At 43.3% G+C, this 26,583-nt stretch overlaps 2 protein-coding genes across 6 annotated transcripts in view; both read right to left on the reverse strand.

Moving 5' to 3' along the window:
* Positions 1 to 5,489: 5,489 nt before the first annotated feature.
* LOC107388537 (cytochrome P450 2D9) lies at positions 5,490 to 15,905 on the reverse strand. Of its 2 annotated transcripts, none has more exons than XM_054733365.2 (12): positions 15,608 to 15,905; positions 12,659 to 12,821; positions 11,988 to 12,140; positions 11,746 to 11,906; positions 8,405 to 8,473; positions 8,208 to 8,312; positions 7,907 to 8,039; positions 6,996 to 7,081; positions 6,816 to 6,917; positions 6,583 to 6,724; positions 6,323 to 6,506; positions 5,490 to 6,140 (listed from the first exon to the last, which is right to left on the reverse strand). In XM_054733365.2, coding segments are annotated over exons 1-12 (1,461 nt in total). In that variant the 5' UTR covers positions 15,770 to 15,905; the 3' UTR covers positions 5,490 to 6,139. The 2 variants fall into 2 exon arrangements, with proteins under 2 accessions (XP_054589340.2, XP_054589339.2); XM_054733364.2 differs by having other exon boundaries at positions 7,907 to 8,042.
* A 2,832-nt stretch (positions 15,906 to 18,737) lies between these two features.
* Positions 18,738 to 26,583, reverse strand: part of LOC107389173 (cytochrome P450 2F2) — a 13,837-nt gene continuing 5,991 nt past the window's right edge. For 3 of the 4 annotated variants that reach the window (XM_015965179.3, XM_054733362.2, XM_054733363.2), the window contains 7 exons: positions 24,412 to 24,480; positions 22,712 to 22,816; positions 19,872 to 20,007; positions 19,619 to 19,704; positions 19,430 to 19,531; positions 19,203 to 19,344; positions 18,738 to 19,117 (listed from right to left, as the gene is read on the reverse strand). In XM_015965179.3, the coding sequence (XP_015820665.2) occupies positions 18,930 to 19,117; positions 19,203 to 19,344; positions 19,430 to 19,531; positions 19,619 to 19,704; positions 19,872 to 20,007; positions 22,712 to 22,816; positions 24,412 to 24,480 (828 nt within the window). In that variant the 3' untranslated portion in view covers positions 18,738 to 18,929. The remainder of the gene's footprint in view (positions 19,118 to 19,202; positions 19,345 to 19,429; positions 19,532 to 19,618; positions 19,705 to 19,871; positions 20,008 to 22,711; positions 22,817 to 24,411; positions 24,481 to 26,583) is intronic. The other variant, XM_054733361.2, reaches the window with a different exon arrangement.

Below are 26,583 nucleotides of genomic sequence, written 5' to 3' on the forward strand. Positions count from 1 at the left end.
CAAAATTCATCATCTTTAATTGGAAAAACCATGGCCCAAAGATCTGCTTGGCCATTGGCTTGGTTTGGTTTACATCCCAACCTTCAAATATCTGGGTATCTGACTTTATTCATCTTCATCTTTCACCACTCATATCAACTGCCTACAAACAACAATCAAAGCTAGGCTTAATCTTTATTTCTAATGAAACTTCCTTCACTCATGCTGCCCAACACATCCTTGTTAAAATGATAATAGTCCCAAATCTGTATTCTTCAATTTATTTCCATTTATTTATATTGTGCTTGTGTCCTCTCAAGACACTCCACAAGGTAAACATTCCAACTGAACCTACTTATCAGCGTACTTAGTTAATTTCACTAAGCTAATCAGTTAAACGTTTCCTATAAGGTAACCGAGCAGATTGCATCAAGTCACTGACTTGTTGTGTCAGAGTCTTTACAGCAATCCTCATACTGAGCAAGCATGTAGTGACAGTGGAGAGGAAAACTACCTTTTAACACGAAGAAACCTCCAATAGTTTGTTCAGCCATCAGCCACAACTCACTGGGGTTTGAGAAGACAGAGCAGACACTCAAAGATAAATAGAAGAACTAGTAGTAGCACATTCTAAACGATAGCTATCTTCTGATCTTTTTTATTACCCAGACCAAACCTATTTACATACATCCACACACACTGACTCTCGTTTATGTTGTAATGATTCTTCTGCATGCATGTAAACAGGTACAAATGTTTTCCAGATGTGGATTCTGATATTCTAATTGCCTGCCTTTAATTCAGTTTATCAACATTTTCTCAGGTGTTATTGCTAGTTTTTATAGGCTCAAATGTACTTTTGTTTGTTGTAAATGGTAAGTGGCCTGTATTTGATATGGCGCCTTCAGAGTCCTGGAACCCCTCAAGGCACTTTACAACACAATCAGTCATTCACCCATCCACACCCTGGCGGGGATGAGCTACATTGTAGCCACAGCTGCCCTGGGGCACACTGACAGGGACGAGGGTGCCGAGCACTGGGGCCACCTGGCCCTCTGACCACCGCTAGCTGGCAAGGAGGATAAGTGTCTCGCCCAAGGACACAATGACAGCGACAGACTGAGCAGGGCTCGAACCTGCAACCTACCGATTATGGGGCAAGCACGTAACTCCTGTGCCACTATCGCCCCAATGCTGCGGTTGTACTATCTGAAAACACGTTCTCGAACATTTTTACCTGATAAAGTAAAGGTTGAAATGAACATGACGATCCACTCTGACTGATGGAGCAGAACGTTGTTAATATTTAAAGTACAAGAACATCAAATAGAGGACAGGATGCAGGATGTTGTGGTTTATTATCTTTTACATTGTTTTACTTCTGGCTTGCAGGCAAGAACAAGAGTAAAATGTTCCTGTTTGTTTTAGAGCTGAGTCACCTCTAAGTGCTGCATGAGAAGCATCAAGTGAAACTCACATCAGTACTAGATTTAAGCAAAAACACATTAGTTTCAGTAGATTATAAGAAGTCATTATTTAAAGGGAAGAAAAAAAGAAGAAGAATATATTTTTGTATAGTGCCTTTCAAGTTAAAAATAACAAGTAGAATTTTTTTAATCAATTAAAAAACAAAGAAGAAATCTACAGAAATGAAAGTAACACCAGCAGGAAGAGTTGAAGTATAGTGCCTCAAATCTTCCCTGCAACACAATTATCCATCCTGGGAAGCATAACTGGGTGACTGTGGTAAAGAAAACTCCCCATTTGACCTCTGATGGTACCAGAACCAGAATCTGCCTTGGTGTGAGAGAAGAGGAAAACACCTAGAGAAAGAAGGACTGGACCAATCCTAATTTTTCCACAGAGGAAACAAAGTTAAGAGCAGCAGTATAAGTATGTATAGCCATGTGTGTGTATCCCCTGCATCTGTTTATTTTGTGTGTATCTGCTCTGTCTTCTCAAACCATTCATTAGGTCAAGGCAGATGGCTGCTCACACTGATCCAGGTTCTGTTGCAGGTTTATTAAAGGGGAGTTTTCCTCAAGCACTTAAAGTACAAGAACATCAAACATCCCTACAAGAACATCAAGCAACAAGCATGCTGCTACATGCTGGCCGGGGATGACGCAAGTCAGTCACGCAAAGCAGTCAGCCGGGTTTTTGTAAAACTGGAATAATGAACTGAACTCAATGCAATGTTAAGTTAGATTAACTGGAGTTTTTGCATTGTAAAGTGCAAATAGTTTAACAATTTTTTTTTTTAATGCTGGAACCTAATGGGTCAAAATATGATTGCGCTGTCCGTGGTGCTGAAGTAGCTCAGAACTACATACAATCTTTAATAAACTGAATGTAGAATTAGTAAAACATCACATTATATCTGTACACATGGGAGGAGGTGTGTGTGTGTGTGTGTGTGTGTGGGGGGGGGGCGGGGGGGGGGGGTTCAGCGAATGACAGTACAGCATTGTGTATGTAAAACCAGTAATGAAACAATATATTTTTCTGTGGTAAATTTCAGTGCTTTCTTGGTAAAATGTTACCGAGCTGCAGTTCCATTCCTGCTGCAGCACATCATCTGACCAAAGTCTCAGTTTGTTTACAAAACTTCTCGAGTTGGCAGACTAAGACGAGGCGGAAACAGGCTTACGCTACATTTTGTTCAAGTGAAAGGCAACAGATCTGAATCCTGTCACTAAAAAAGGAAATGCTAGCAGTTTAACAAACCCTCTTGTTGTTCATGGCATCAGTCTGCTAGCTGAAGCACGACTGCAATTTGTAAATAAATGAAATAAATGAAAACAAAAAATAAAAGACCTGAATGTCTATGACAAGCCATTTTACGATATCATCAACTATCACACTTTTTAGTGATACCCAACGATGCTAGTACATTCTTGTGTACTTGATAAGTATGTTCTTAACAAGACTACTGCAACTCTCTTTTCACGTGTCTGAGCAGAACCTCCCTGAACCGTCTACAGGTGGTTCAGAACGCCTGTGCTCGGCTTCTGACCAAGTCCTCCAAACACACCCACATCACCCCGCTTCTCCTCCAGCTTCACTGGCTGCCAGTCACCTTCAGGGTTCATTTCAAGATCCTGGTTCTGGTCTATAGGGCCTTACATGGACAAGCACCATCTTACATTGGTGATCTTCTTAGTCCCTACACCCCCAGCAGGTCCCTGAGGTCCAGTGACCAAATATACTGGTTGTGCAGCACCAGGCTAAAGGTCAAAGGTGACAGATCATTTGCTGCTGTGGCCCCCAGACTCTGTACCTCTCTCCCCCTGAGCCTGAGATCAGTGGACTCAGTGGTCTCCTTTAAACTCACCTGTTCAGGTTTGGTGGGACCTTCGTCACCACCCTCTTTTATTCTGCTCTTATTCCGCCTTTCCCGAGATCCACAGACTTCCCTCTTTCCTTTTCATTTTCTCTCTCCCTTACCTTAAATATTTTAATCACAATTTTTATTTCTTCTTATTTTTAATCATGGTATTAATCAATTATTGAAATATTTTTTATATTAACATTTTTGTTTTTGTGAAGCATCGTGTCATCTTGAGAGGCGCTGTATAAAAAATTGTTTACTTCTTTCAAATCCTTAAAAACCCAATGGTGGCCATGTTAACACACTGGATGTTTCTCCAGACATCTACTATAAATTTATTTATCGTCTCTGATGAGCATCAGATGTAAGTAAACTCGTTAGAATGATTTAAAAGAACAAGTGTCCCAGAAGTTTTTTTAATGGAAACATCTAAGTCATGATAAGCAAAAAGAAGTAATACTGAAGTGGTTTGATCTGCTGATCACAGTTGGTAAGTGACAGGCTACAGTAAAAACAATCTACTTTCACTTTACTTGGTCACCCCAGGAGTTTTCTACTAGTTCCTACAGATAGTCTCACATTCAATATAATTATTTTCTTTGTTGTGCGTGTAGCAACTTCCACCGTCGCTCGAGGCAGGGGATGGGTCCAGGTCTATTTGTTTTATGTGCTGTTGGCTTCTCGTTACCTCACAGAAGTGGAACACATTTCTTCCTTTATCACAGCCTTTTACTGGTACAGGAACAACTTGAACTTGATTTGGGTCAGATCCTTCCTTCAACACAACGTGACCATGTGCACAAAATAAAACGGTAGTTTAGAGTTGCAACATGATTATCTGTGAACTGTAACGTGAACAAAAACGACATCTTCCCAGCCCCCCCCCCTCTGGGGTGACAGCTCCTTTCGATTGCGACCGCCTGCAACACACGTGACCCCTGCTGCACACTATCATGACAACAAAGGAGAAACAATAAAATGGAAACCCAGTGATAAACATATTTATTTTTTATAATATAACAAATGTTTTAATTATGGCTCCAACAATGTGACTTAGTCCAATTTTAATTAGACTTTTATTTTTAGTTAGTGTTCTGCCACGTAATGAGCTGATGAATCCAAAAGACCTGCAAAGGGTTCCTGAGCCTTTAGATGGTCTTTCAGTCTGAGCTGAATAACTGACGTAAATAGACCCATCTGAATTTGTACACGGTTTTAGGTACAAAACTATGCAAATGAAGTCTTTTGACCGTGTATTTCAAAAATAAGTGTAAAATATGGATCACTGACCCTACCACCACCACTAATGTTGTATAAAATCCCATTTAATCAAGAATGTTTTAACATCATAGGTGTGTTCTTGCTGTGTCGTGGTTCTAATTCCATGCTTTCGTTCTTTTTAAACACAGAAACAGTTTTGTTTACCTGTTATTGACGCTACAGTTTCGCCGCTGGCTGCCGGCTTCTTCAGACTGACGCTGATGGTGGCGCGTCACTTCCTTCTCCGTTGGGGGACCATGAACAGGGACGACGGAGTTTACACGCTGGACCACGCATGGGACTGCATCGTCGGAGAGGGGAGAGCGGGCAGTAGAGGGCGACAACGTCCTCTGCTGCCCGCAGATAAACGGAGAAGGAAGTGACGCGCCACCATCAGCGTCAGCCTGAAGAAGCCGGCAGCCGTCGGCGAAACTGTAGCGTCGATAACAGGTAAACAAAACTGTTTCTGTGTTTAAAAAGAACGAAAGCATGGAAGAATGTTTTAAGTTAAAAAAGTTAAAGTCCCATCAGTTGTCACACACACTGATGTGTGTGCAAAATTGGTTCATATGACCCATCCCCTGAGGGAGCGGCGAGCTGCAGACACAGCCGCGATCAGGAACCATTTGGCAGTTTAACCCCCCCACACTTGGACCCACGGCCCAGGCCAAGAACCAGAGCTCAACCCCCTAATGCTGAGTGTCAATCAGGGAGCCATTGGGTCCCTTTTTTTTCTAAGTCTTTGGTATAACCGACCAGGAATCGAACTCTGACCTCCAAGTCAGGGCGGACACTCTAGGCCACTGAGCTGGTTCATTTTTGTGAACGAATGAGTCTACATCATGTGAACATGAGCATAATCCACAATTAGCTGCGTGGTAAGAATCGTGATTAGAAATAAATGACAGCAGAGTCATGACACATTCGATCCATTTATTTATTGTACATGCTTGGCGTGTTTATTAGGATGACTTGGCTGCCATGTTGAACTCCACCAGCAGATGTCGCTACATAAGGCTGAGTAGATGACGTACTAAATGGAGCTTTGAGTATGAATCTGTTGGTGAAGCTATGTGCTGAAAAGCCCCGTTGGTTTTTGAAGCTTCATTTGACCACCACTGCTTATCAAAAGCTCTTTTGCTCCATCTCAGGAAGTGACATTTAGTTGGAGGAGAGGAAGACAGAAAATGGCAGGTTTTGGCGTTTTACTCATTATTATAATACTTTATATGTTGCCTCTGATTGGCTAACAGCAACGCAACTTCTCCATCTCGAGCCAAGATGGGTGAGTCCATGATTGATAATTATCAGTGTGATGCAAGTCTGACAGGCTTTTCTTATCCGAGTGTTTCCCCGTCCGTTTTCTATCGGTCCATCGTATCACAAAAAAGTAAAAATGGTTTCTCAGTGAGCGGGGTCTTTAAAGTCGCACAGTCATCATCACACACTGTGAAATTCATCTGCATGTCTTTCATCGTGTTTCATTTGACTCGCGTTAGGTCTGAAAATAACGACTATTTAAAATGATCCATTTGTTGCTGTTATTTGATTCTGAAGAAGATCCGAGACCCTAAAAAAAAATTAAAAAAAAATAAAGCAATCATCAACGTTTTACACTGTTTGAAATTTCTATAAATTATAAAAATATATTGGAAATGATTTAATATTTTAAAAAGGAAATAAAAAGGATACAAATGCAAATACAGAATAAATTACGTTTTCTGCATGAAAGAAGTCTGAACATCAACTTACTACAAGGACCTCAACAGGATCTTCATGTTAAAAGGTTTTGGAGTTGAAGTTCCCCCAAAGACTCTCGTGTAGTCTGGTTCTCCAGCCTCCTCTGGCCAGATGAACTTATACTTTCTCAGCAGAGTCACCGTGATGAGGAAGAGCTCCATACGAGCCAGACCCTCTCCGAGGCACATCCGAGGACCTGAAGAACACCAAAGAACCTGGAGGTGATGGAACAAACTCTATTCTAGCTCTGACAGAATCTAGAACAGGTTTACCTGCAGAGAAAGGCATGAAGGCCTCTGGTTTGACAAACTCCCCCGCCTTGTCCAGGAAGTTCTCGGGGTTGAAGTCATGAGGGAACTTCCACTGACCCTCCTCCTTCAGCACAGAGATCATGTTCTGGATGATCAACGTTCCCTGAAGAGAGACACATAAAAAGAAAATGTCATGAAGGATTCACCACATTTTAGTTTGTCTTCAGTAAAAAAAAAAACAGGTTTCCTCCCACCTTGGGAATGGAGTATCCCATCAGTTCTGTGTCTTTAGTTGTGCAGTGGTAGATGCTGAGAGGAACGCTGTTGGCGACTCTCTGGACTTCATGGATCACAGCCTGCAGGAAAGAAGACTTAAAACCTCAGCCCAGGCGATCCTCTAAAAGCAGAAAAGTTATAAAGACAACCTGATTGACCTGCATGTAAGGCATGTTGTGTCTGTCCTCAAAGGTGACCCGATCCTTTCCTTCTAACACCTGATCGATCTCCTGCTGGCATCGCTCTGAGACCAAAACATCAAGACAGGAATCAGAGGCTAACATGAACACGAGTATCATCTCAAAGTTCTACAGGTGTGCTATTGAGAGCTTGCTGTCGAGCTGCATCACAGTTTGGTATGGAAGTTGCTCTGCCAGCAGCCGTAAATCACTACAGAGGGTGGTGAAAAGCAGCAGAGCACATCACTGGCACAAGGCTTCCTGCCATTTATCTCCAGCGATGCCTCCGGAAAGCACACAGCATCATCAAGGACCACAGCCACCAAGCGCATCAGCTGTTCTCCTCGTTACCATCTGGCAGGCGTTACAGGAGTCTGCCTGCTCGCACTACGAGACTTAAAAACAGTTTCTACCACCAAGCCATACGACACCTCAACCATTACACTTAAACACACACAACACAGGATACAGATGTTACCCTGCAGCTCCACAAGTAAAATTTAACCTGCACTGGTTACTTCATTTTAATGTTACTACTCACTTTTTTTAGATATATTTAAATTTAGTCATCTATACTTACTTATCTATTTAGTAAGCTTTTACTTTTAGCATGACTCTCTAATATTTTGCTTTTACTGTATTATACCTTGTTCTTTTTTTTTTCTATTGTATTATGCTGCTGAGAGACCGCTGCTCGTCAAACACATTTCATTGCAATGTTGACCCTGTGCTAACTTGCATATGACAAATAAACTAAACTAACTAAACTAAGTGTGGAGGGAAAGTTGAAGCTTCGTTTGTCTGAATGACAAAATCACAGAATTATAAAGGACCTTTAAAGCTTTGCTGTAGAAAAAGTAATAAAGTTAATTCTCCGTGAGGGACGGTACCTTGTATTTGAGGGTGATTCATCAGGTAGAGGAACGCTGTGAGGAGCGTGTTGGCGGTGGTGTCGGTTCCAGCAAGGTAAAGATCAAACAGCTGTCTGACGAGTTGTTCCTCTGAAAACGATGACTCGTCGTTCTTCTGAACAAAAGCCGGGTCGTAACAAAAATAAACAGAAATCAGGTCAGAATCCAAACCTTTAATAAAAGTTGGTGAACTTGTTCAACTCATTTTGTTTAAGTAAACAAAATTATTTTAACACAAATAAAATAAATCTGTCTTTTTTCAGTTTTCCAGGTTTTCTACCTTATCCAGCTCATCCAGATAACAGTCAATAAAATCTCGTTGTTTTCCAGGGATTCTGCTCGTCTTGTGTTCGTTCACCCGGCTGACTGCAAAACTCAGAAAAGCCTAAAAAAACCAGATTTCATGACCAACAATGAAAGGCTGTTTTTATGTTTATATTTTCACAGTGTGTGTAAAAATCTTTTTTCTAACATTACCTGTACAATCCTAATCCCTTTCATTTTGGGCAGCATCACAGGATGAATGAAAGGAAGAGAGTCATACACCTGTGAAGAACCATGAATCATTATTTCACACGAATGAAATCCAGACAACTTCCTCTTCAGACGGATGACCAGGAAGCTTCCTGACCAAACACAAAAACCACTTCGATGAGGAGGAGCAGTGGCTTTAGTCGGAGCCGCTCGCTGAGCTCAGAGGAAGAAGACTTCAGCTGCTAGTTTATGGCTTCTCATTGTTTCTGTTATGACCGTTTCTGGCCCTAAATGACAACTGCATACAGAATGATGTTTAGGACTTTTATTAAAGTCTACACCTGGATGAAAACCCCGGTTAACCGTCAAGACAGCAGGCCCCGATCCTCATAGTCAGACGGCAGGCGAGGGTCAGCGGCAGAAAGACAGCATGGCTGAACATGTTGGACATCTCGCACAAAAGGCTTTCTGGAATCTGGCGGTTAACCTGTGGCTAGATGATGTTTATGTAGCTGGAGAAGAGGTGAGTGACGCGAGCGTGAGCAGACAGATGACCTGCACTTGTTTCAGAGGACTCCAAAGTTCCTTACACCAGTCAGTCATTCACAAATTCACACACACATTCCTACACTGATGGTGATAAGCTACATTAGCTACAGCCGCCCATCACTAGGAAGCAAGGGGCTGAGGTGTCTTGCACAAAAACACAATGGACGGAGCCTGGGTTCAAACCAGCAACCCGCAAAGCAAACACCTAACCACCCTGTGTTACTGTTAACCACAATGTGGGAGACAAGCAGGACTGGCAGAGAGCTGTGGTTGTCATGAAGATGGGAGCAGGATGGTAAATGGCCTGTGTTACATCCATCGACATAAATATACTGGACAATTCCTTTCCATAGGCTCCAATATCATGTTTTTGAGGCCAAATGGGAGGTGGCCACCACCGCCATTTTGACTACAGAATACACAAACGCAGAGACTCAAAATCCCGGAACAGTTTCCAGGCCAGACCGAGGCTCTACTGAGGCCTTTCCACGGAGCTAGCTCTGTGGTCACGTGGGTCTGATGCTCATTAATTATACAGAATTTTAGGCTTTTAATACACTTAAACAGAAGAGTGAGAAAATAATTCACCCCCCTCAGAGTTGTCATGAGTGTAAACTAGATCATTTAAACAAAAAACATGTTTTGGTACCAGGCTGTAAACATGTTTATTTCTGCTGTGAAATTGGTATTTTTAACATGGGAGTCAATGAGGATTTGCTCGCTTCTGACACCAGCCCCTAGTGGATGAGGGTGGAACTGCAATTTATTTCATTTCCGGGTTTGCCTCAATTTTAGAGCTGCATTGTGGTGGTTTGGTTACATCTGCAATGAGAGAAACCATGCACTCATCTGACAAGCAAATTCTGCTGTGCCAATGCGACCAGCTGATTGGCTGCTTCGGATGTCCATGCTCACGCCCCTCTGTCACAATAGGGAGCCTAAGTCACGCCCATCTACTTCTGAACCACGGGTCCCCGGAAGAACAAAAATATGAACGCAAGTCAACGGGGCTAAAAACACTTTTTTTCTAATTCCGCTTGTTTTGTGCCATGGATTTCACATATGATGTCCGTGAATTTTAAAGACACATTTTGATTCCAAGAATTTTTATTTTCGAACAGGGGAAACACTATTTTAGGTTTTGTGTGAAAATAAGTCCAGAACCACAAATGCGCCTCACGAAAGTGACGTCATCTAACCAGACACGGAGAAAACTGGGGGAAAAGGGCTGGAAGTTCAGCAAACTTCCCACAGGAGGAAAGAACCACCATAAATCATGTGGTAAGTAGCAGCTACTCTAGCGGAGAGGAGATTATGTGTTGACATCATGGACGTAGTTTTCACTTTAGAAGTGGAGGGGACACGGGGGGAGGGGAAGGGGGGGGGGGGGGTTGTATCTTTACAGTATGTTCTAATGGGAAACAGGCTTCAACAAAGACGGTTGTTTTCCGCTGGGTCCTAGAGCTCAACCAGTGTCAATTTAATATGGCGTAATATTGTTTTTTGGATGGTAAAAAGTGCAGGGGTCAAAACTTGACTTTGGAAAAGGGGGGGGGGACACCCCCCCCCCCCTCAAATTACGTCCATGGTTGACGTCACATATGCGACGTGCCGATTTCTAGTGTGTAGTCATGCTAATTACAAACTTTTACAAGCGAATGAATCTCAAAGTACGTGACTGGCGTGGTTGAAACACCCATCATTAGTTTTCATTTAAATTGCAGTACAACATATGTGTGATCCAGGGCGTACGGCAAAGCGGATTAGAAAATAGCATTGTTAGCCCCGGGCACTTGCTTTCATTTTTTTGTTCTTCTGGGGACCTGTGAGCTGACTGGAAAGGGAGGAGACTTAGGCTCCCTACTGGTCTGGCTTTGTGGAGCCTGTAATCGATCATGAGTGGCTGCATCCATGGGTGCAGCATAAAAGGCTGTTTGGTGCAACTCGAAAGAGATGAGACTGATCAGAGAGATCTTGATAGCTTCTATCTGTGTGGCAGTTGGTGAGGCCTTTTAGAGGCTGATTTGAAAGTGCAAACTACTCTTCTCTCCCACCATGTGTCCAAACCTCCTCCTTATGTTGCGATCCCACGAGCCAGAACGTAACATCCTGTGTTTGTATAGCACCTTTTTTGGGATCTACAACCCCAAGGTGCTTCACAACACAGTCATTCACCCATTCACTCGCTGGTGGGGATGAGCTACATGTAGCCACAGCTGCTCTGGGGTGCACTGACAGGATGACTGAATTATAATCATGTCGTGATCCACTTCTCAAAACAATAGTTGAGCTGGAAGGCAGAAGGAGCAGAAAATGCAGAGTTTTGCATTTCAGCACAGCTTCTTCCTCACCACAACAGACCAAATCGATGCTTCAAGAAGTCCTGATCCATCAGTCCAACTCTCACTGAATCCAGCCGTCACCTGTGGAGACTATAGGACAATTCTACTCTTGAAAGGAGAAAGAATTCCCCCTTCTCCCAGTTGGCCTCAGAAGAAGAGCTGGTGCTCATCCCAGCTACAGGCTGCCTCCACGATGGCGGTAATGTCTTAAAGACACCAAAAGAATCAAACCAATTGAGAATCAGCTCAACTAGAATGTGGACACAGCTTTTATTTTGGCTGTACAGCGACCTCACCTCATAGTCCCACAGCACCCTAACAGAATTCTTCAGAGGTCAACCTTCTCCAAATCCACAAAAAATCTGGAAACTGAACTTCCATGAACGCCCAGCAACTCAGCACCGGCAGAAGTCTTGTCCACGTTTTTCGTGGTTGAGAAAAACTGCAACTCACCATGGCCCACGGTCCGTTGATTAATTTAGTCAACTCAATGAAGCGCTGAATCATCACTTTGATGCTTTCATCATCGTACTCATAACGCGTACCAAACAGAACCTTACAGATGACGTTGGAGGCGACGTTATGAAACATAACCTGAGGACTCAGAGTTTCACCTGCACACAGAATAACACACACTCCATCACAGCACGGATGAGTGAGAATTAACACGTTGTGTAGACCAGCAGACCACACACCTGCGCTCTGGTCCAGGATTTTAACGGTGTGCTGCAGCTCTTCATGAATCCGGTCCTCCATTGATTTCTTTCCAAGACCAAAGATTTTCAAAGTCATCAGATCAAAATGGCGATTCTTCCTCCAGGTTGAGCCGTAATCGACCAGAATCACACCTGAAACCAGAGATGAAGGTACAGGTCAAGGTGAAGGCTCGATTACGATTAAATTTAATGATCCTCAGGATCATTCCAGCATGAATACATCAATCAGTAGTAAATGGTAAATGACCTGTATTTGATATAGCGCCTTCTAGAGTTCTTGAAACCCCCCAAGGCGCTTTACAACACAACCAGTCATTCACCCATTCACACACACATTCACACACTGATGGTGATGAGCTACGATGTAGCCACAGCTGCCCTGGGGCGCACTGACAGAGGCGAGGCTGCCGAGCACTGGCGCCACCGGTCCCTCCGACCACCACCAGCAGGCAAGGTGGGTTAAGTGTCTTGCCCAAGGACACAACGACAGCGACAGACTGAGCGGGGCTCGAACCTGCAACCTTCCGATTATGGGGCGAGCTCTTAACTCCTGTGCCACCGTCGCCCCAGTAGTTGGCGACAAAGGGACAGGAAATGAGGCAGTGAGTGAACGTACAAAGACAAAAACACTGTTACTGTACATACTTTACCTTTGCTCCGCGTCAGCTCATTAATTAACAGGTCTTGAGGTCTTCCAGCGAAGTCGGCAGCTTTGGTCACCATCGCCTCCTTCATCGCCTTTAGCCCGTTGATGACTACAGCAGGTTTGGAACCGAGGAACAGACTGTACACGTTTCCGTACGACTGTCTCAGCTGGAGGGAAATAAAAACACGACACTGTTCCCAAAATCACAACTGCAGGAACTTGTGAACATTTCTTGTTGTTTAACAAAAACAAACGTTTAAGAAAAATGAAAATTTGGATGATTCTAAACATGTGACTGGGTCTGCACACGTGGTTTTTGAGTCTACAGTGACTTTGCTTTTAGCTGCGATATGAAGGCGACATTCGTTCAGCATGTTGAAAAGCCTTTGATCCTTTTCAGCTGAATAAAACAAACTTCTTTTCTATCATCTTAGGTGTGTTCTTGCTGTGTCGTGTCTCTAATTCCATGCTGTAGTTCTTTTTTAAAACACAGAGCAGCTTCGTTTACCTGTTTTCCCGCTTTACGTTTCGTTCGCAGCTGCAAACTTCCTCAGGCTTACTACAGGCAAACCTTCTATCAGCTTATCAAACATGTCCGTTTGACCTTGAAGCACTATGAGTAAAGTATGTCTGCAGACACTGAACTCAAAACTAGCTGCACAAGAACAATATAAATGTTGGAGACAATTTGTTTAAGACAATCTGGTCAGGGATGAAGACGATCACAGGCTTCAAGCAGAGGAAGGATTGCACAGATGGCAGTCTGGACACAGCAAATGAACTGAACAAGTTCTTCAATAGGTTCAGTTTAGGAACAAACCCAGCATCCTCCTCGCCTGTCCCCAGCCAATCAGACATCCCATCCTCCTCTGATCCAACATTTTCCTGTCACACGCCAGCTCTTTTGTCCTCTAACGCAGTCATGGACTCTTCTGGTTCTATAAATCTGTCTTCAACCAAGTCAGTAGATGCTGCTGCCCCATTTACCTCCCCCTCCCACCTATCTGTCTCTGGATGTCAGGTGAAGAGGCAGTTGGAGAGACTGAACAGGAACAAGGCCGCAGGTCCAGATGGTGTCAGCCCCAGGGTACTTAAGGCCTGTTTAGAGCAGCTCTGTGGGATTCTGCAGCACCTCTTCAACCTCAGCCTGGCCCAGGAGAAGGTTCCAGTCCTGTGGAAGACATCCTGCCTTGTTCCAGTTCCAAAGAAAACTCGCCCATCAGTCAATGACGACTACAGACCGGTTGCCCTGACATCCCACATCATGAAGGTCCTGGAGAGACTCCTGTTGGTCCACCTGAATAAGCAAACTAGAACATATCAGGACCCGCTGCAGTTTGCTCATCGCCATGGAGTTGGAGTTGAAGATGCCATCATCCAACACATTCTCACACCCAAAGCGTCAAAATATGACGATTCGGGACGCCCCAGCGCGTCAGGAGACAACGATCAGGGACACACTGATGACGCGCCATCCCAGAGCGTCGGTATCTGACGCTGGTGGTGAGATGGGCATTAGAACGCCTTGTGAACTACTTAACCTTCCCCTCACACTAATCCTAACCTCAAGGTCACAGTTAATGACCTTAAGGTTAGGACTGGGGTGAGGGGAAGGTTAAATAGTCGATTAATGTCCGTGTGACCGCAGGCACTGCAGACACCGTCAAACACTGACACCAGAGGAGCCACGTGTCCCTGATTGTAGTCTCCTGACGCGCTGGGGCGTCCCGAATCGTCATATCTTGACGCTTGATCACACGCGTCATATTTTGACGCTTTGGGTGTGAGAATGTGTTTCCAGCTGCTTCAACCAATCCACTGTCATCTGGACAAAGCAGACAGCACTGTGAGGGTCATATTCTTTGATGTCTCCAGTGCATTTAACACAATCCAGCCTGATGTACTTTGCCAGAAACTAAAGAAGACACAGGTGGGGGCCTCAACTATCGCCTGGATTAAAGACTACCTGACAAACAGACCACAGTTTGGTAGGCTGAAGAACTGCACATCAAATCAGGTGATCAGTAATATTGGAGCACCACAGGGGACTGTACTCTCACCATTCCTTTTCACCCTGTACACCTCAGACTTCCAGTACAAATCAGAGACCTGTCATCTACAGAAATACTCAGATGACTCTGCAGTTGTCGGGTGTATCAGAGATGGACAGGAAGCTGAGTACAGAGAGCTGGTGGAGCGCTTTGTGGCATGGTGTGGAAACAATCATCTGACCTTGAACGTGAACAAAACAAAGGAGATGATTTTAGACTTCAGAAGAAACAGGGTGGAGTCAAACACTGTTTCCATCATGGGAGAAGAAGTGGAGGTGGTTGAGGAACACAAACACCTTGGAGTTCACCTGGACAACAGACTGGACTGGAGAAAGAACAGCGAAGCCGTTTACAAGAAGGGACGCAGCAGACTGCACTTCTTGAGGACACTTAGGTCCTTCAATGTCTGTAGCAAGATGCTGCAGATCTTCTACAAGTCTGTTGTTGAGAGTGTAATCTCTTCAGCCATCGTCTGTTGGGGTAGCAGCATCAGAAGCAGGGACCTGAAAAGGCTCAACAGCCTAATAAAAAAGGCTGGTTCTGTTCTGGGGACGACTGTGGAACCGCTGGAGGAGATGAACAAAGAAGGATTCTCCAGAGAATCAAGAAAATGATGGACAACCCTGAGCATTCTCTTCACAAGACTGTCCGACAACGGAAGAGTGTCTTCAGTCAGAGGCTTCTTCAGTTTGGCTGCAACACTGACCGCTGCTGGAGATCCTTCCTGCCAACAGCCATTGTAATATACAACAACTCTTTGATGACTTGATTATTATTATTGTTATTCTGAGCTACTACAGCAATCAATTTCCCTCTGGGATTAATAAAGTATTTTTGAATTTGAATTAAAATGGCAAAATTTATGACAAAAATTTACAGCATTGTTTCAGTTTCCTATTTACCTTCTCCAAGTTCTTCACAGGATCCTCTGAAGTAAGATGAAAAAGGTTCCCCAAGACGGGCCAGGCTGGGGGTCCAGGTGGGAAATTCTTGGGTCTCTGAGATTTAAGTAGAAGGAGGATGAAGCAAATGGAGATCCACAGCAGAACTATTGACAAAAACATGGTTGTCTGTCTGCTGAGATCAGATTAAACTGGGCTGATCTGGCTGAGTGAGAACATCAAATAAATGTTGCGCAGGGATAAAGTTGTGGCAGCGGGGAAAACGGAAATCTCTGCCTTCCCTTCAACCACGGACGCAGTTTTGACTTTAGAAGTGTGTGTGTGTGTGTGTGTGTGTGTGTGTGGGGGGGGGGGGGCAACCTGCATAAGGACTGGGGGGAGGGGGGGGGGAGGTATCTTTACACTAAGTGTACAAAAATATAAAACTACAGCCTAGAGGCTAGAGACTGTAGGAATGCAGAACTGTCAAGCACACAGGTGGCAGGAATGGCCAATCACACGTTAGCAAGTATCAGAGCCAATAGATGAGCTCATGGACGGTTCTGATGGGAAACAGGCTTCAACACAAGCGGCTGTTTTCCACTTGGTCCCAGTGCTCAAACAGTGTCTTTAATATAGCACAATATTGTTTTTGGATGGTAAAAAGCGCTGTGGACAAAATTTACTTAGAAAAAAGCCCCCCCCCCCCAAACTATGTCCATGCATTCAACTCTCGGAAACTAAGGAGCCAAATGCTCTGTTAGGAACATCTGGAACAAGAAGATATCTAAGGAACTTGCTCTTTCGATGCTTTCCAAGACATCAGTACAATTTTAAAGTCAGTTCTGGATCTTACAGGGACACAGCAACGTGATGCTAAAACTGGAGAAAAATTGATTCCTCCTCTCAGCAGAACTCTGGAAATAGCATTCTTCATCAGCTGGAGAACTTGCTGATACAAGCTTTTTAAAATGAATTCATGGACTTCCTGGTGGAGATTCTTCCCAAAAATGACAGTGGAATTATTTTCCATTTTCTTCCACAACCACGTTTGTTGTCCCTCAAAGCCCTGGTGAAGGTTTAGGGTTAGGGTTAGGTGAAGGACACTCTAAACTCTTTTGGTCAGTTAAAGGACCCACCGATGAACACTCTCACACCATGGATTAAGTTTTATCATTTGACAAAACAACTCAACAGACAGGAAACGGTTCGCCAGAAGCTACGCAGGGAAGTTTCTCTTTGACCAATCGAGTGTATTCTGAGAGGGCCTACGACTCTCACTCGCTCTGCCGAGATGGCTTCGCTTGCCGACCGGATCCCCGAGAACCTCCACTACACTGGTAACATAGGCTCTTCGCAATGGTGTTGGATGGGTTAAGATTCATTTGATAACCAATTAAATCTAAATAAAAGTCAACCAGATTCATTTTATGAACCCAGACATCGCATCTTTCTGTCACTTAATTACATAAAACATCCAAGATCATATTTCATCATTGTTTATTCATTGATATTACCTTAAATCGCCATTTATAATCATTTGTCCTGCATCATCATAGTAGTAGAAATATTGTATTAAATAGATTTTTATAATCTTTATTTTTGTCTCTGTGTCAAATTGTATAAAGTGTTGTTTCCCCGGCATACCCAAAGTCCCTATTCATATAATCAATCAAATAATACCGGTTCAATAATATTGATAATCCACATTTTTATGGGCTATTACATTTTATTGAATACCTTTATATTTTATCGACAATCTATTAAAAGTAAACACTTACAAAACGTTACAGTAAGGATGCTTCTAATTTTTGAAAACATGTTCAGACATAAGAAGACATTCCTAGTAACTTATTTTTGAGAGTTAACGAATAGATCCTGGTCCAGAATAACACCAACGATCATGATGTGTTCAGAAAGTTATGATGATTTATTAAAATGAAGGGTTAGAATATGTTGGTGCTCTTTTGTGTCAAAGCTGAAAAAGTCCCTTAAGTCTGATGATTCTCAAAAGTCCCCAAAATACTGATGGTTGTCTCCAAGCCCTTAGTGGACCTAGCTTAGTTTCTGCTGAACACTGACTGGTCTGGTCATATGGCAAGAACGGTTTCTCCGTTATGATCATCGTGATGCGACAAGAGTCGTCGAATATATCTGCTGTCCATGGTGCTGAAGTAGCTAAGAACTACAGAACTTCTTTATTCATCTACATTATGAGGGAAAACATCAACTTCACCAGAGATCTATAAAACTTTTATTACAATAATAATCGACTGTTTACATCAAAAGTCAAAAGAAAATCTAAAATCTGAGACTATGCAAAGAGACGTCTTAAACAACTCATGATAGATTAGCATTTGATAATGGACATAAGAATAATTTACATTGTTGAGTAAAGGTGTTCAATAGCACCATTATTTTATTCTGTGAGATCTGTCGTGAGCCGGGGTGAGTACTCCGCTCATTTTCCACCTCTGAGCTGTGTGTTGCAGGAGAGAGAGGTTTCCAGCTGCATCTCGTTGGCAATCAGCAGGTCCGGCTACATAAGGAGGAAGAACACACCTCGACGCCGGATGATTACTACAGCTTGGTAGTTTCTAGCCTCCTATGATTCTTGGTTTTTGTGCTCTCGTGTCTCTTGGATTATTGTGAACTATGGCTTTTGTGATTACCCATCTCCAGGTTTTTGGAACGTCTGATTCTGCGACTCCTCAGGATTACTCACCCGTGCTTCATATGATTTCTGGACGCAGCTCTCCACCGTTCTCCATTCCTCCTTACCGACCCGATCACCTGCCCTCCTCACGCACCCTCTCCTGGACACCTCTCTTGGATACACTCCGGTTCTCAACCTGCCCTCCCTCATCCTGGTACTTCCCCATCTCCCAGTAAGTCTTTTCTCTGCACCCACCAAGTTAAGACTTACCTCCCTGGACTCACCTGTATCTGCTCTCCCCTCCTCAGACGCTGCGCTCCCGTTTCTCAATCCCCACTGGACTTACCAGCGCACCTTCAGTTCCCGTTATAAAATAAATATTATTTTTCTACCTTCGATCTGTGAGTTGTTGTGATTCTGCATGTCTTGGGTTAGACGTAATCCCCAGACCGTTACAATCGGAGGCTTTAAAAGAACAGCAAAAATGGAATTGAATCACTGTAAAACCTAAGTAATTGTTTTATTTACACCCTGTTTTAAACTTGATAGACTAGAAATCCCAAAACTGATGAAATTTAAATTTTCTGTCTATTACAAAGCAAACTGGAAAGTAATGGGACAGAAACAGGAGGCAAAGAAAAAAATGAAGTTTCCTGCAGAAAAACAAAAAAAAAAACAAGCAGGACTTTACTGAGTGGACCTCAGTTGGATCTTCATGGAATAAAGTTTTGGAGTTGAAGTTCCTCCAAGGACCATCGTGTAGTCTGGTTCACCAGCGTCCTCCGGCCAGATGAACTTGTATTTCCTCAGAAGAGTCACGGTGATGAGGAAGAGCTCCATACGAGCCAGACCTTCTCCAAGACACACCCGAGATCCTGAGGAACACCAAAGGACCTCAACGTGATCTTTGATGGAACAAACTTTACTCCATTTTCTGACAGAAGTCTAGAACAGGTTTACCTGCAGAGAAAGGCATGAAGGCCTCTGGTTTGACAAACTCCCCCTGCTCGTCCAGGAAGTTCTCAGGGTTGAAGTCATGAGGGAATTTCCACTGACCCTCCTCCTTCAGCACAGAGATCATGTTCTGGATGATCATCGTTCCCTGAAGAGAGACACATAAAAAGCAAAAGTCATGATAGATGTTCCACATTTTAGCTTCTCTTCAGTAAAAACAGGTTTCCTCCCACCTTGGGAATGGAGTATCCCAACAGTTCTGTGTCTCTAGTTGTGCAGTGGAAGGCACTGAGTGGAACCGTGTTGGCGACTCTCTGGACTTCATGGATCACAGCCTGGAGGAATAAACACAATACGAAAGACCTCAGCCCAGAAACAGGTGATCCTCTAAAAGCAGATGCGATCAAGACAACCTGATTGACCTGCATGTAAGGCATGTTGTGTCTGTCCTCAAAGGTGACCCGATCCTTTCCTCCTAACACCTGATCGATCTCCTGCTGGCATCGCTCTGAGACCAAAACATCAAGACAGGAATCAGTGTGGAGGGAAAGTTAAAGCTTCGTTTGTCTGAATGAGAAAATCAACCAATCCTAAAGGACCTGTGATAACAACTTTAGGCTTTTCAACAAGCTGTAGAAGAAAAGTATTGAATTATTTCTCCACGAGGGACGGTACCTTGTATTTGAGGGTGATTCATCAGGTAGAGGAACGCTGTGAGGAGCGTGTTGGCGGTGGTGTCGGTTCCAGCAAGGTAAAGATCAAACAGCTGTCTGACGAGTTGTTCCTCTGAAAACGATGACTCGTCGTTCTTCTGAACAAAAGACGATGAGCGAGCATTAATAAAGTTTAGTGAACTTGTTCAAATCATGTTAAGTATTAGTAAACTAACTGATTTTGACACAACTGAAATCCAGAGATGGGACCAAGTTATTGTTTTGCAAGTCTCAAGTAAGCCTCGGGTCTTCATCCTCAAGTCCAGAGTCAAGTCTCAAGTCAAAGAAGGCAAGTTTAAACTTTAGTCCCGTCTGAAACTTCAGATTTCAAATCATTTAGTAAAACTTGACAATCGTTCAGCATTTCCTCCTTCTGGTGGTGCGACCGCGGCCAATTTCAACAATGTCACGTATAAACTTTAATGGTTCTCATTCTCAACAGGTAAACAGCGCTGTATTCATTCAGACATCCTATAAAAACACGTTTTACCCGACTGTTGCCCCCCCACAGAAGTTCTGTCTGCTGGAAACAATAATGAAGAACCTGCTTTCTAAAACAAACTGGCGATCCTGAGCAAATTAGCTGCCAGTTATTCTTGGAATGGCTTGGAAAACAGGATCTAAGAGGGCATGAATAAAGCAACATACTGTATTAAAGCCAAACATGAACGTAGCCTGGAGAACAGATGAAGTTAGTTCATCTTCAAACATCGAACAAAGTTGTTCCATCTCCAACTGTAATTCTCTTCTTGCACTCTTTACTCCCGTGTGTTGTTGTCTACTCATCTGTCGTGTGTAACCCAAACAAAAATCTGAACACTGTAAGCTGCAGCACTGTTTGCAGAGAGAGAGGGTTGGACTTAGGGATGGGTACCGAATTCGGTACTTTTTAAGGTACCGACCGAATTCCATAGTGCCGACCGAGCATCGATTCACGTCATTTGAAACGGTGCCTCGTTTCGGTACCCGTCCTTCATAACAAGAACTTGCCAAGACAGCTGTGCATGCGCAAGAGCGTTATGTCGTTGGTCGCTGCGAGCCCGTTGTAAACAGAGCAGCATGGTAGAAAGAACGCACGCTAAAGCTTGGGTCCACTTCACTAAATGTGATGGGTAACTGGGTGATGATGAAACCAGCGACAACGATCTAAGTGAGACATCCTCATCTTAATCTGCTCCGGTAGGTAAATAAAATGTTTAAGATAACGTTAGCTTGATATGTTAGCTTCCGTTTCGCTAATGGTGCGTTCGCTTTCTCCTCAGAACTCCGAATTCCCGACTAGAAGAACATGAACGCGCTCTAAAGTTTGGCTTCACTTCACTAAATGCGACGGGTGATTGGGTGAAGATGAAACCAGTGACAACGATCTAAGAGTGAGGCATCATCGTTTTAATCTGCTCCAGCAGCTAAATAAACTGTTTAAGATAACGTTAGCTTGATATGTTAGCTTCCATTGCCACCATTGTTATCAGCTAATGGTGCGTTCGCTTTCTCCTTGGAAATTCTAACTTCCCAGTAGGAAAAATCAAATGAAAAAAGACGGCAAAAGGAATGAAGATACACAGTAAATTTAGTTCACAGTAAAGATGTTTGCTTCAGTTTAATTATCAGCTTATAAAACTACAAGGACGATGTTAAAATACAAACAGTTGTATGTTATTTATCGTGCTATTTATCAAATATGGTTATATATTGAGAAAAATATATTTAATTATAAAAGAATTAAAATATTAAACACTCAAAAGTATCGAAAATTGGTACCGTTAAGTACCGGTATCGATTCGTAGGTACCGGGAATTAGTACCGGATCGATTCAATTGTCAAAGGTACCCATCCCTAGTTGGACTAGCCTCTTTTTCTCTTTTTAAATCCGGTTAATTTGATTGGCTGTTCTGCAGCTCCCACTCGCCCATGGAGAAGCGTCAGTTTCTTAATCTGGGATGAGCAAAATGACTTAAAAGCATGAGACCTCTTCAAATGGTCCAGAACGCAGTGGCGCGTCTGGTCTTCAATCAGCCAAAAAGAGCACATGTCACCCCTCTGTTCATTGAGCTCCACTGGCTACCGCTAGCAGCACGCATCAAATTCTAATTGATAACACTAGCATACAAAGTCCGAGATGGTACGGCTCCCATCTACCTGAATCCTCTTGCAAAGGCTTACGTCTCGGCCCGGCCGCTCCGGTCATCACAGGATCGTCGGCTAGCAGTGCCTACACCACGCTCAGGACCATCCAGACTCTTCTCATGCATCGTTCCACAAATGTGGAATGACCTACCAAGCACTACCAGAACAGGGGCTTCCTTTTCGACTTTCAAGAAACTCCTGAAGACCCTGCTCTTCAGAGAGCATCTTCTAAACTAGCACCCTCCCTGCACCCGTCCCCCCTCTCTACTGTCCACTCCTTGTTCCCTCCTCTCCATGATTGATGTCAAGTTGTTGTTATTGTTGTTGTTAGCCTCAAGGGCAACATGCCGATTATCACTTGTAAGTCGCTTTGGACAAAAGCGTCTGCTAAACACATAAACATAAACATAAAAGTGGGAAAAAAATAGACGTTTAAAAGTATACACTGGGTAAACTATCAAGTCTTTTCAAGCAAACATGTTCAAGTCTAAATCAGGTCCCAAGTCACTGGTGTAAAAATCCAAGTCAAGTCTGAGTGTTTGAATATTTATTCAAGTCTAAAGTCATAAAATTACTGACTCGAGTCCGACTTGAACCCAAATCACGTGGCTCAAGTCCCCACATTTGCTAAAATCCATCTGCATCCTTTTATTCGGACGTTTCTGTGTTTTCTACCTTGTCCAGCTCATCCAGGTAACAGTCGATGAAATCTCGTGGTTCTCCGGGGATTCTGCTCTCCTTGTGCTCGTTCACCCGACTGACTGCAAAACTCAGAAAAGTCTAAAACAAGCAGATTCCTTCATTAAAACAAGGAAGGGCTGTGATGATTTCACTGGTTCATTGATGTGGATACATTGTTTTAATGATTCATTTAAAAGATTTAATAAAATAGTAGTTAATCTTTTTCTAATAGTTACTCCTGAGAACAGAACAGTCCAATGTTTGGTTCATATCCAGTCTTGGTGTTTTTAGCAACTTGTCTCATAGTCCTGTTGGAGGACCCGTGGCTTCGCTTTTTGGAGATGTTCTTCGAGCCTTTAACTACATGAAGATGGGATTTTGGCCTTTAGCTGCTTGGAAAAGGTCTTCTAGCCTTTACACCAAACCTTCTGATCAATAATAGTCTTTCTAACCTCCCGATGCAACTGTGTCCGCAGATCTGTGTGGTCCATGTTCAGACCCTGCTGCAAAGCAACACTGACTATGTTTCAGCCTTTGAACAGCTGCTTAGTGGACTGAAGACATCTGTGACGCATTTTGGTTTTTGTCCAGGCCAGTTTCATTTTTTGCTTTAAAAATCATCATAATTTAAAGGCAACACTCAATTTTTATGAATGAACCCTTTGATGCATAATGGTCACTACAGTGGACAGGTACTCAAAATTGTTATGTATTTATTTTTGCTATTAAGCACAGCTGTTGAAGACTTTATTGCATTTGAGCCCCTCCATTTCGACTTCGGTAAGCCAAGCCAACATATTTCATGCTCAGAACGCACGCTGTCCACTGAGGTGGACATGTAATAAATTATATGTAAATTATAAAATTTTACAAAAAATATTTGTTGAAATTTGTTTCATTCACACCTAAAGATGAATCAAAAAAATTGTTAAAAAATCATGGTTGAAGATTTCATAATTCATGCATCAAAGGGTTAATATTGTAATTATTTTAGTAATTTCAGTGTCAGTTTTTCTTTCTTTAACCTTTTTTTAAAGCTGCAATATGTAAGAATGAAATCCTGTGCTCAAACTTGAGTCAGTTATGGATCCGTTTCTGAAGACTCTAGGTGACAAGTGAAGACGAGTCAGGCACAGTAAGTCGACTGTTATATTTGTTGCTGGCACTCCTAAGTATTTTACAGTAGGGAGCACTTCATCACCATCTGCTATGGACAGTTCCCAGAAGATCACACATTTAGATAAAATGAAACAAAAGGTTAATGTGCAGGTTGTGTAAAAGCAGGTTTATAAAAGTGTCTTTGAGCCTAACGTCGTGACGGTAGGGGCCAAACTCGCTGAATAAGGTAGGGCGTTCTAAAGTTTTGGACCAACGACACCAAATGCTCGATCGCAAAAATGACCAAGAAGTGAAGTGAAGAAGAAATCATACAGGTGAGTCTGCTCAGAAAGGTACGAAGGCGCCACCGCTAGAAGCTGCAGATTTATAAAGAAATTTGGGGGGGATAAATGCAGATGCTGCAGCGTTAGCTTGTTGCTGACTCAACACCCCCCCCCCCCCCCCCCAGTCGACTGAGAACGAGAACTGTTTCAGCTTAACCTTCCTTCCAACATGACTGAGACGTTAGACTGTTTTGTGATTATTTCACAGTAAAATTCTTACTTATTGTTTGTGTTTAGTCGTTTTTGACGTACCTCCATCAGCTTGAAGGCCCTTCTGAACGGCAGTGGCAGGAACCGAACTAAAGGAACAGAGTCGTAGAGCTGTGGGAAACAGATTTGGTTGGTTAGAATAAACTTATCCTGAAATCTGAAAGAAACAAGTGTTGAGCTTACTCTGATTTGTACTGAAACTGAAGCTTCGTTCTTGTGCACTAAACTAGAACATATTAAACGTCTTTCAAAGGTTAGCGTTGTTTTAGTTTTGGTGTCTGAGGGAAAAAGCTAAAAAGTGCTTGTTATGGCCCCGTAGGTCTCCTTGTGGCTGAAGAGTGCATTTCTAAAGCTCGGGTGGGGAATCCCGGTCCCCACTATCCAGCATGTTTTAGTTGTTTCTCTGCTCCAACACTCCCGATTCAGCGACTGAATTAGCTGTTCAGCAGCTCACCAAGCTCTGCAGTAGCCTGTTGATCACCAGTGTGTTGGAGCAGGGAGACAACTAAAACATGCCGGATAGCGGTCCTCGGGGCACCAGGACTCCCCACCCCTGGTCTACAGACACCTGCTGGGGTCATAGGGAACCCCTGAGGACCTGGGTGGTTTCATGCTTGCTTAATTCAAGCCTCTTTGTGTTGAGTCTGTTTTGCTTCTGTTTGCACTTCCTCCACACACACACACTAACACACAACAACTTGTGATCCAAAACTTCACACCTCAAAACGTTAACCTTTGTTTTGTCGACATCATTTAGAATTAAAGGTTGAATATAAAACATTTTAATAAAAATATCCATATTTAAAGAAAATAATACCTCCGCGGGGCGTTTAGAGGTGTGCAGGAAGAAGGTACAGTATTTTCTTTAAAAGATATATTTGAATTAAAACATAAAAAAGATTTATTTTGACGGGCACAACCAAGCCCCCACAATGCGGCTCTAAAAATGGTCCCAACCCGGAAGTAAGAAAAATTGCAGTTCCACCCTCATCCACTAGGGGCTGGTGTCAGAAGCGAGCAAATCCTCATTGACTCCCATGTTAAAAATACCAATTTCACAGCAGAAATAAACATGTTTACAGCCTGGTACCAAAACATGTTTTTTGTTTAAATGATCTAGTTTACACTCATGACAACTCTGAGGGGGGTGAATTTCTTTCTCACTCTTCTGTTTAAGTGTATTAAAAGCCTAAAATTCTGTATAATTAATGAGCATCCGACACACGTGACCACCGCCTCAGACCCACGTGACCACAGAGCTAGCTCTGTGGAAAGGACTCAGTACAGCCTCGGTCTCTCCTGGAAACTGTTTCAGGATTTTGACTCTCTGTGCTTGTGAATTCTGTTTTGGATATTTTTTGTGCAATTATTGGACAAAATGACTTGCTGTGGTATTAATTGCACTAATAGAGCGTCCAAGGAGTCTCCACTTCATATTTTTCGGTAAGTTAAAATCTATTTGTATTTTATGTCACTGCCGCCTTTAAACTGGCTGAGTTTATCGAAGTAGCTAGCTAACTATCATTTAGCTCCGGTTGGGTTGTAGCTAGGTGGCTACATCCGTTAGCTCGGCTCCCACCTCCGCGTTAGCTTTGGGTTAGCCAGGGTTAGCTTCAGGTTAGCTTGTAGCTAGTTCGACCGGGTGTCGTCAGTCGATCCTAGCCTTACAGCCCCACCCTCAGCTCCTCCTCTCTTCCCTTTTATGGAATTGTCTGAGCTGGACGGAACCTGTGACACGGTCAAAATGGCGGTGGTGGCCACCTCCCATTATAGACAAAAAACGTGTTATCGGAGCCTATGGAATCGAATTGTCCAGTATGTATGTCGATGGGCACAACACTAGATTCATGGTAACATCTACCAGCCAGTAGAGGGCACCATTGCAGGGTACCAAACTAGAGCCCTGCACTGAAGCCCCTAGGCCCTCAGGTCGGCCCGGCCCGACGGCCCACGGGCCGGGCTTCGGGCCAACGACTGTGTAGTTACCTCGGACACGGGCCGGGCGCCTTTATTTTTAATCGAATTCATAAAAAAACTGAAACACTTGAACGCAGCAGCACCTGCCTGCTTCTCACGCACCGTTAGCTTAGTTAAGGTGTGTGTGGTTTATAAATGCGCCTATATAAACGAAATCTCAAACTGCTGATTGAAACATGTGCCCCTATTCTCATACGCCATTTTATGTCCACTTTGATGTCAGAAACCATTCGTTTA

Source organism: Nothobranchius furzeri, chromosome 4 (genome assembly GCF_043380555.1).
Source record: "Nothobranchius furzeri strain GRZ-AD chromosome 4, NfurGRZ-RIMD1, whole genome shotgun sequence".
NCBI classification, from domain to species: domain Eukaryota; kingdom Metazoa; phylum Chordata; class Actinopteri; order Cyprinodontiformes; family Nothobranchiidae; genus Nothobranchius; species Nothobranchius furzeri.

Coding starts and splice junctions, on each gene's coding strand:
- LOC107388537 (XM_054733364.2), bottom strand. CDS start 15,769: ATGTTTTTGTCAATAGTTCTGCTGTGGATCTCCATTTGCTTCATCCTC. Junction 7,082..7,906: donor GAATCACCCTCAAATACAAG/GTACCGTCCCTC, acceptor TTTTGGTCTCAG/AGCGATGCCAGCAGGAGATC. Junction 6,725..6,815: donor TGGGATACTCCATTCCCAAG/GTGGGAGGAAAC, acceptor GTCTCTCTTCAG/GGAACGTTGATCATCCAGAA.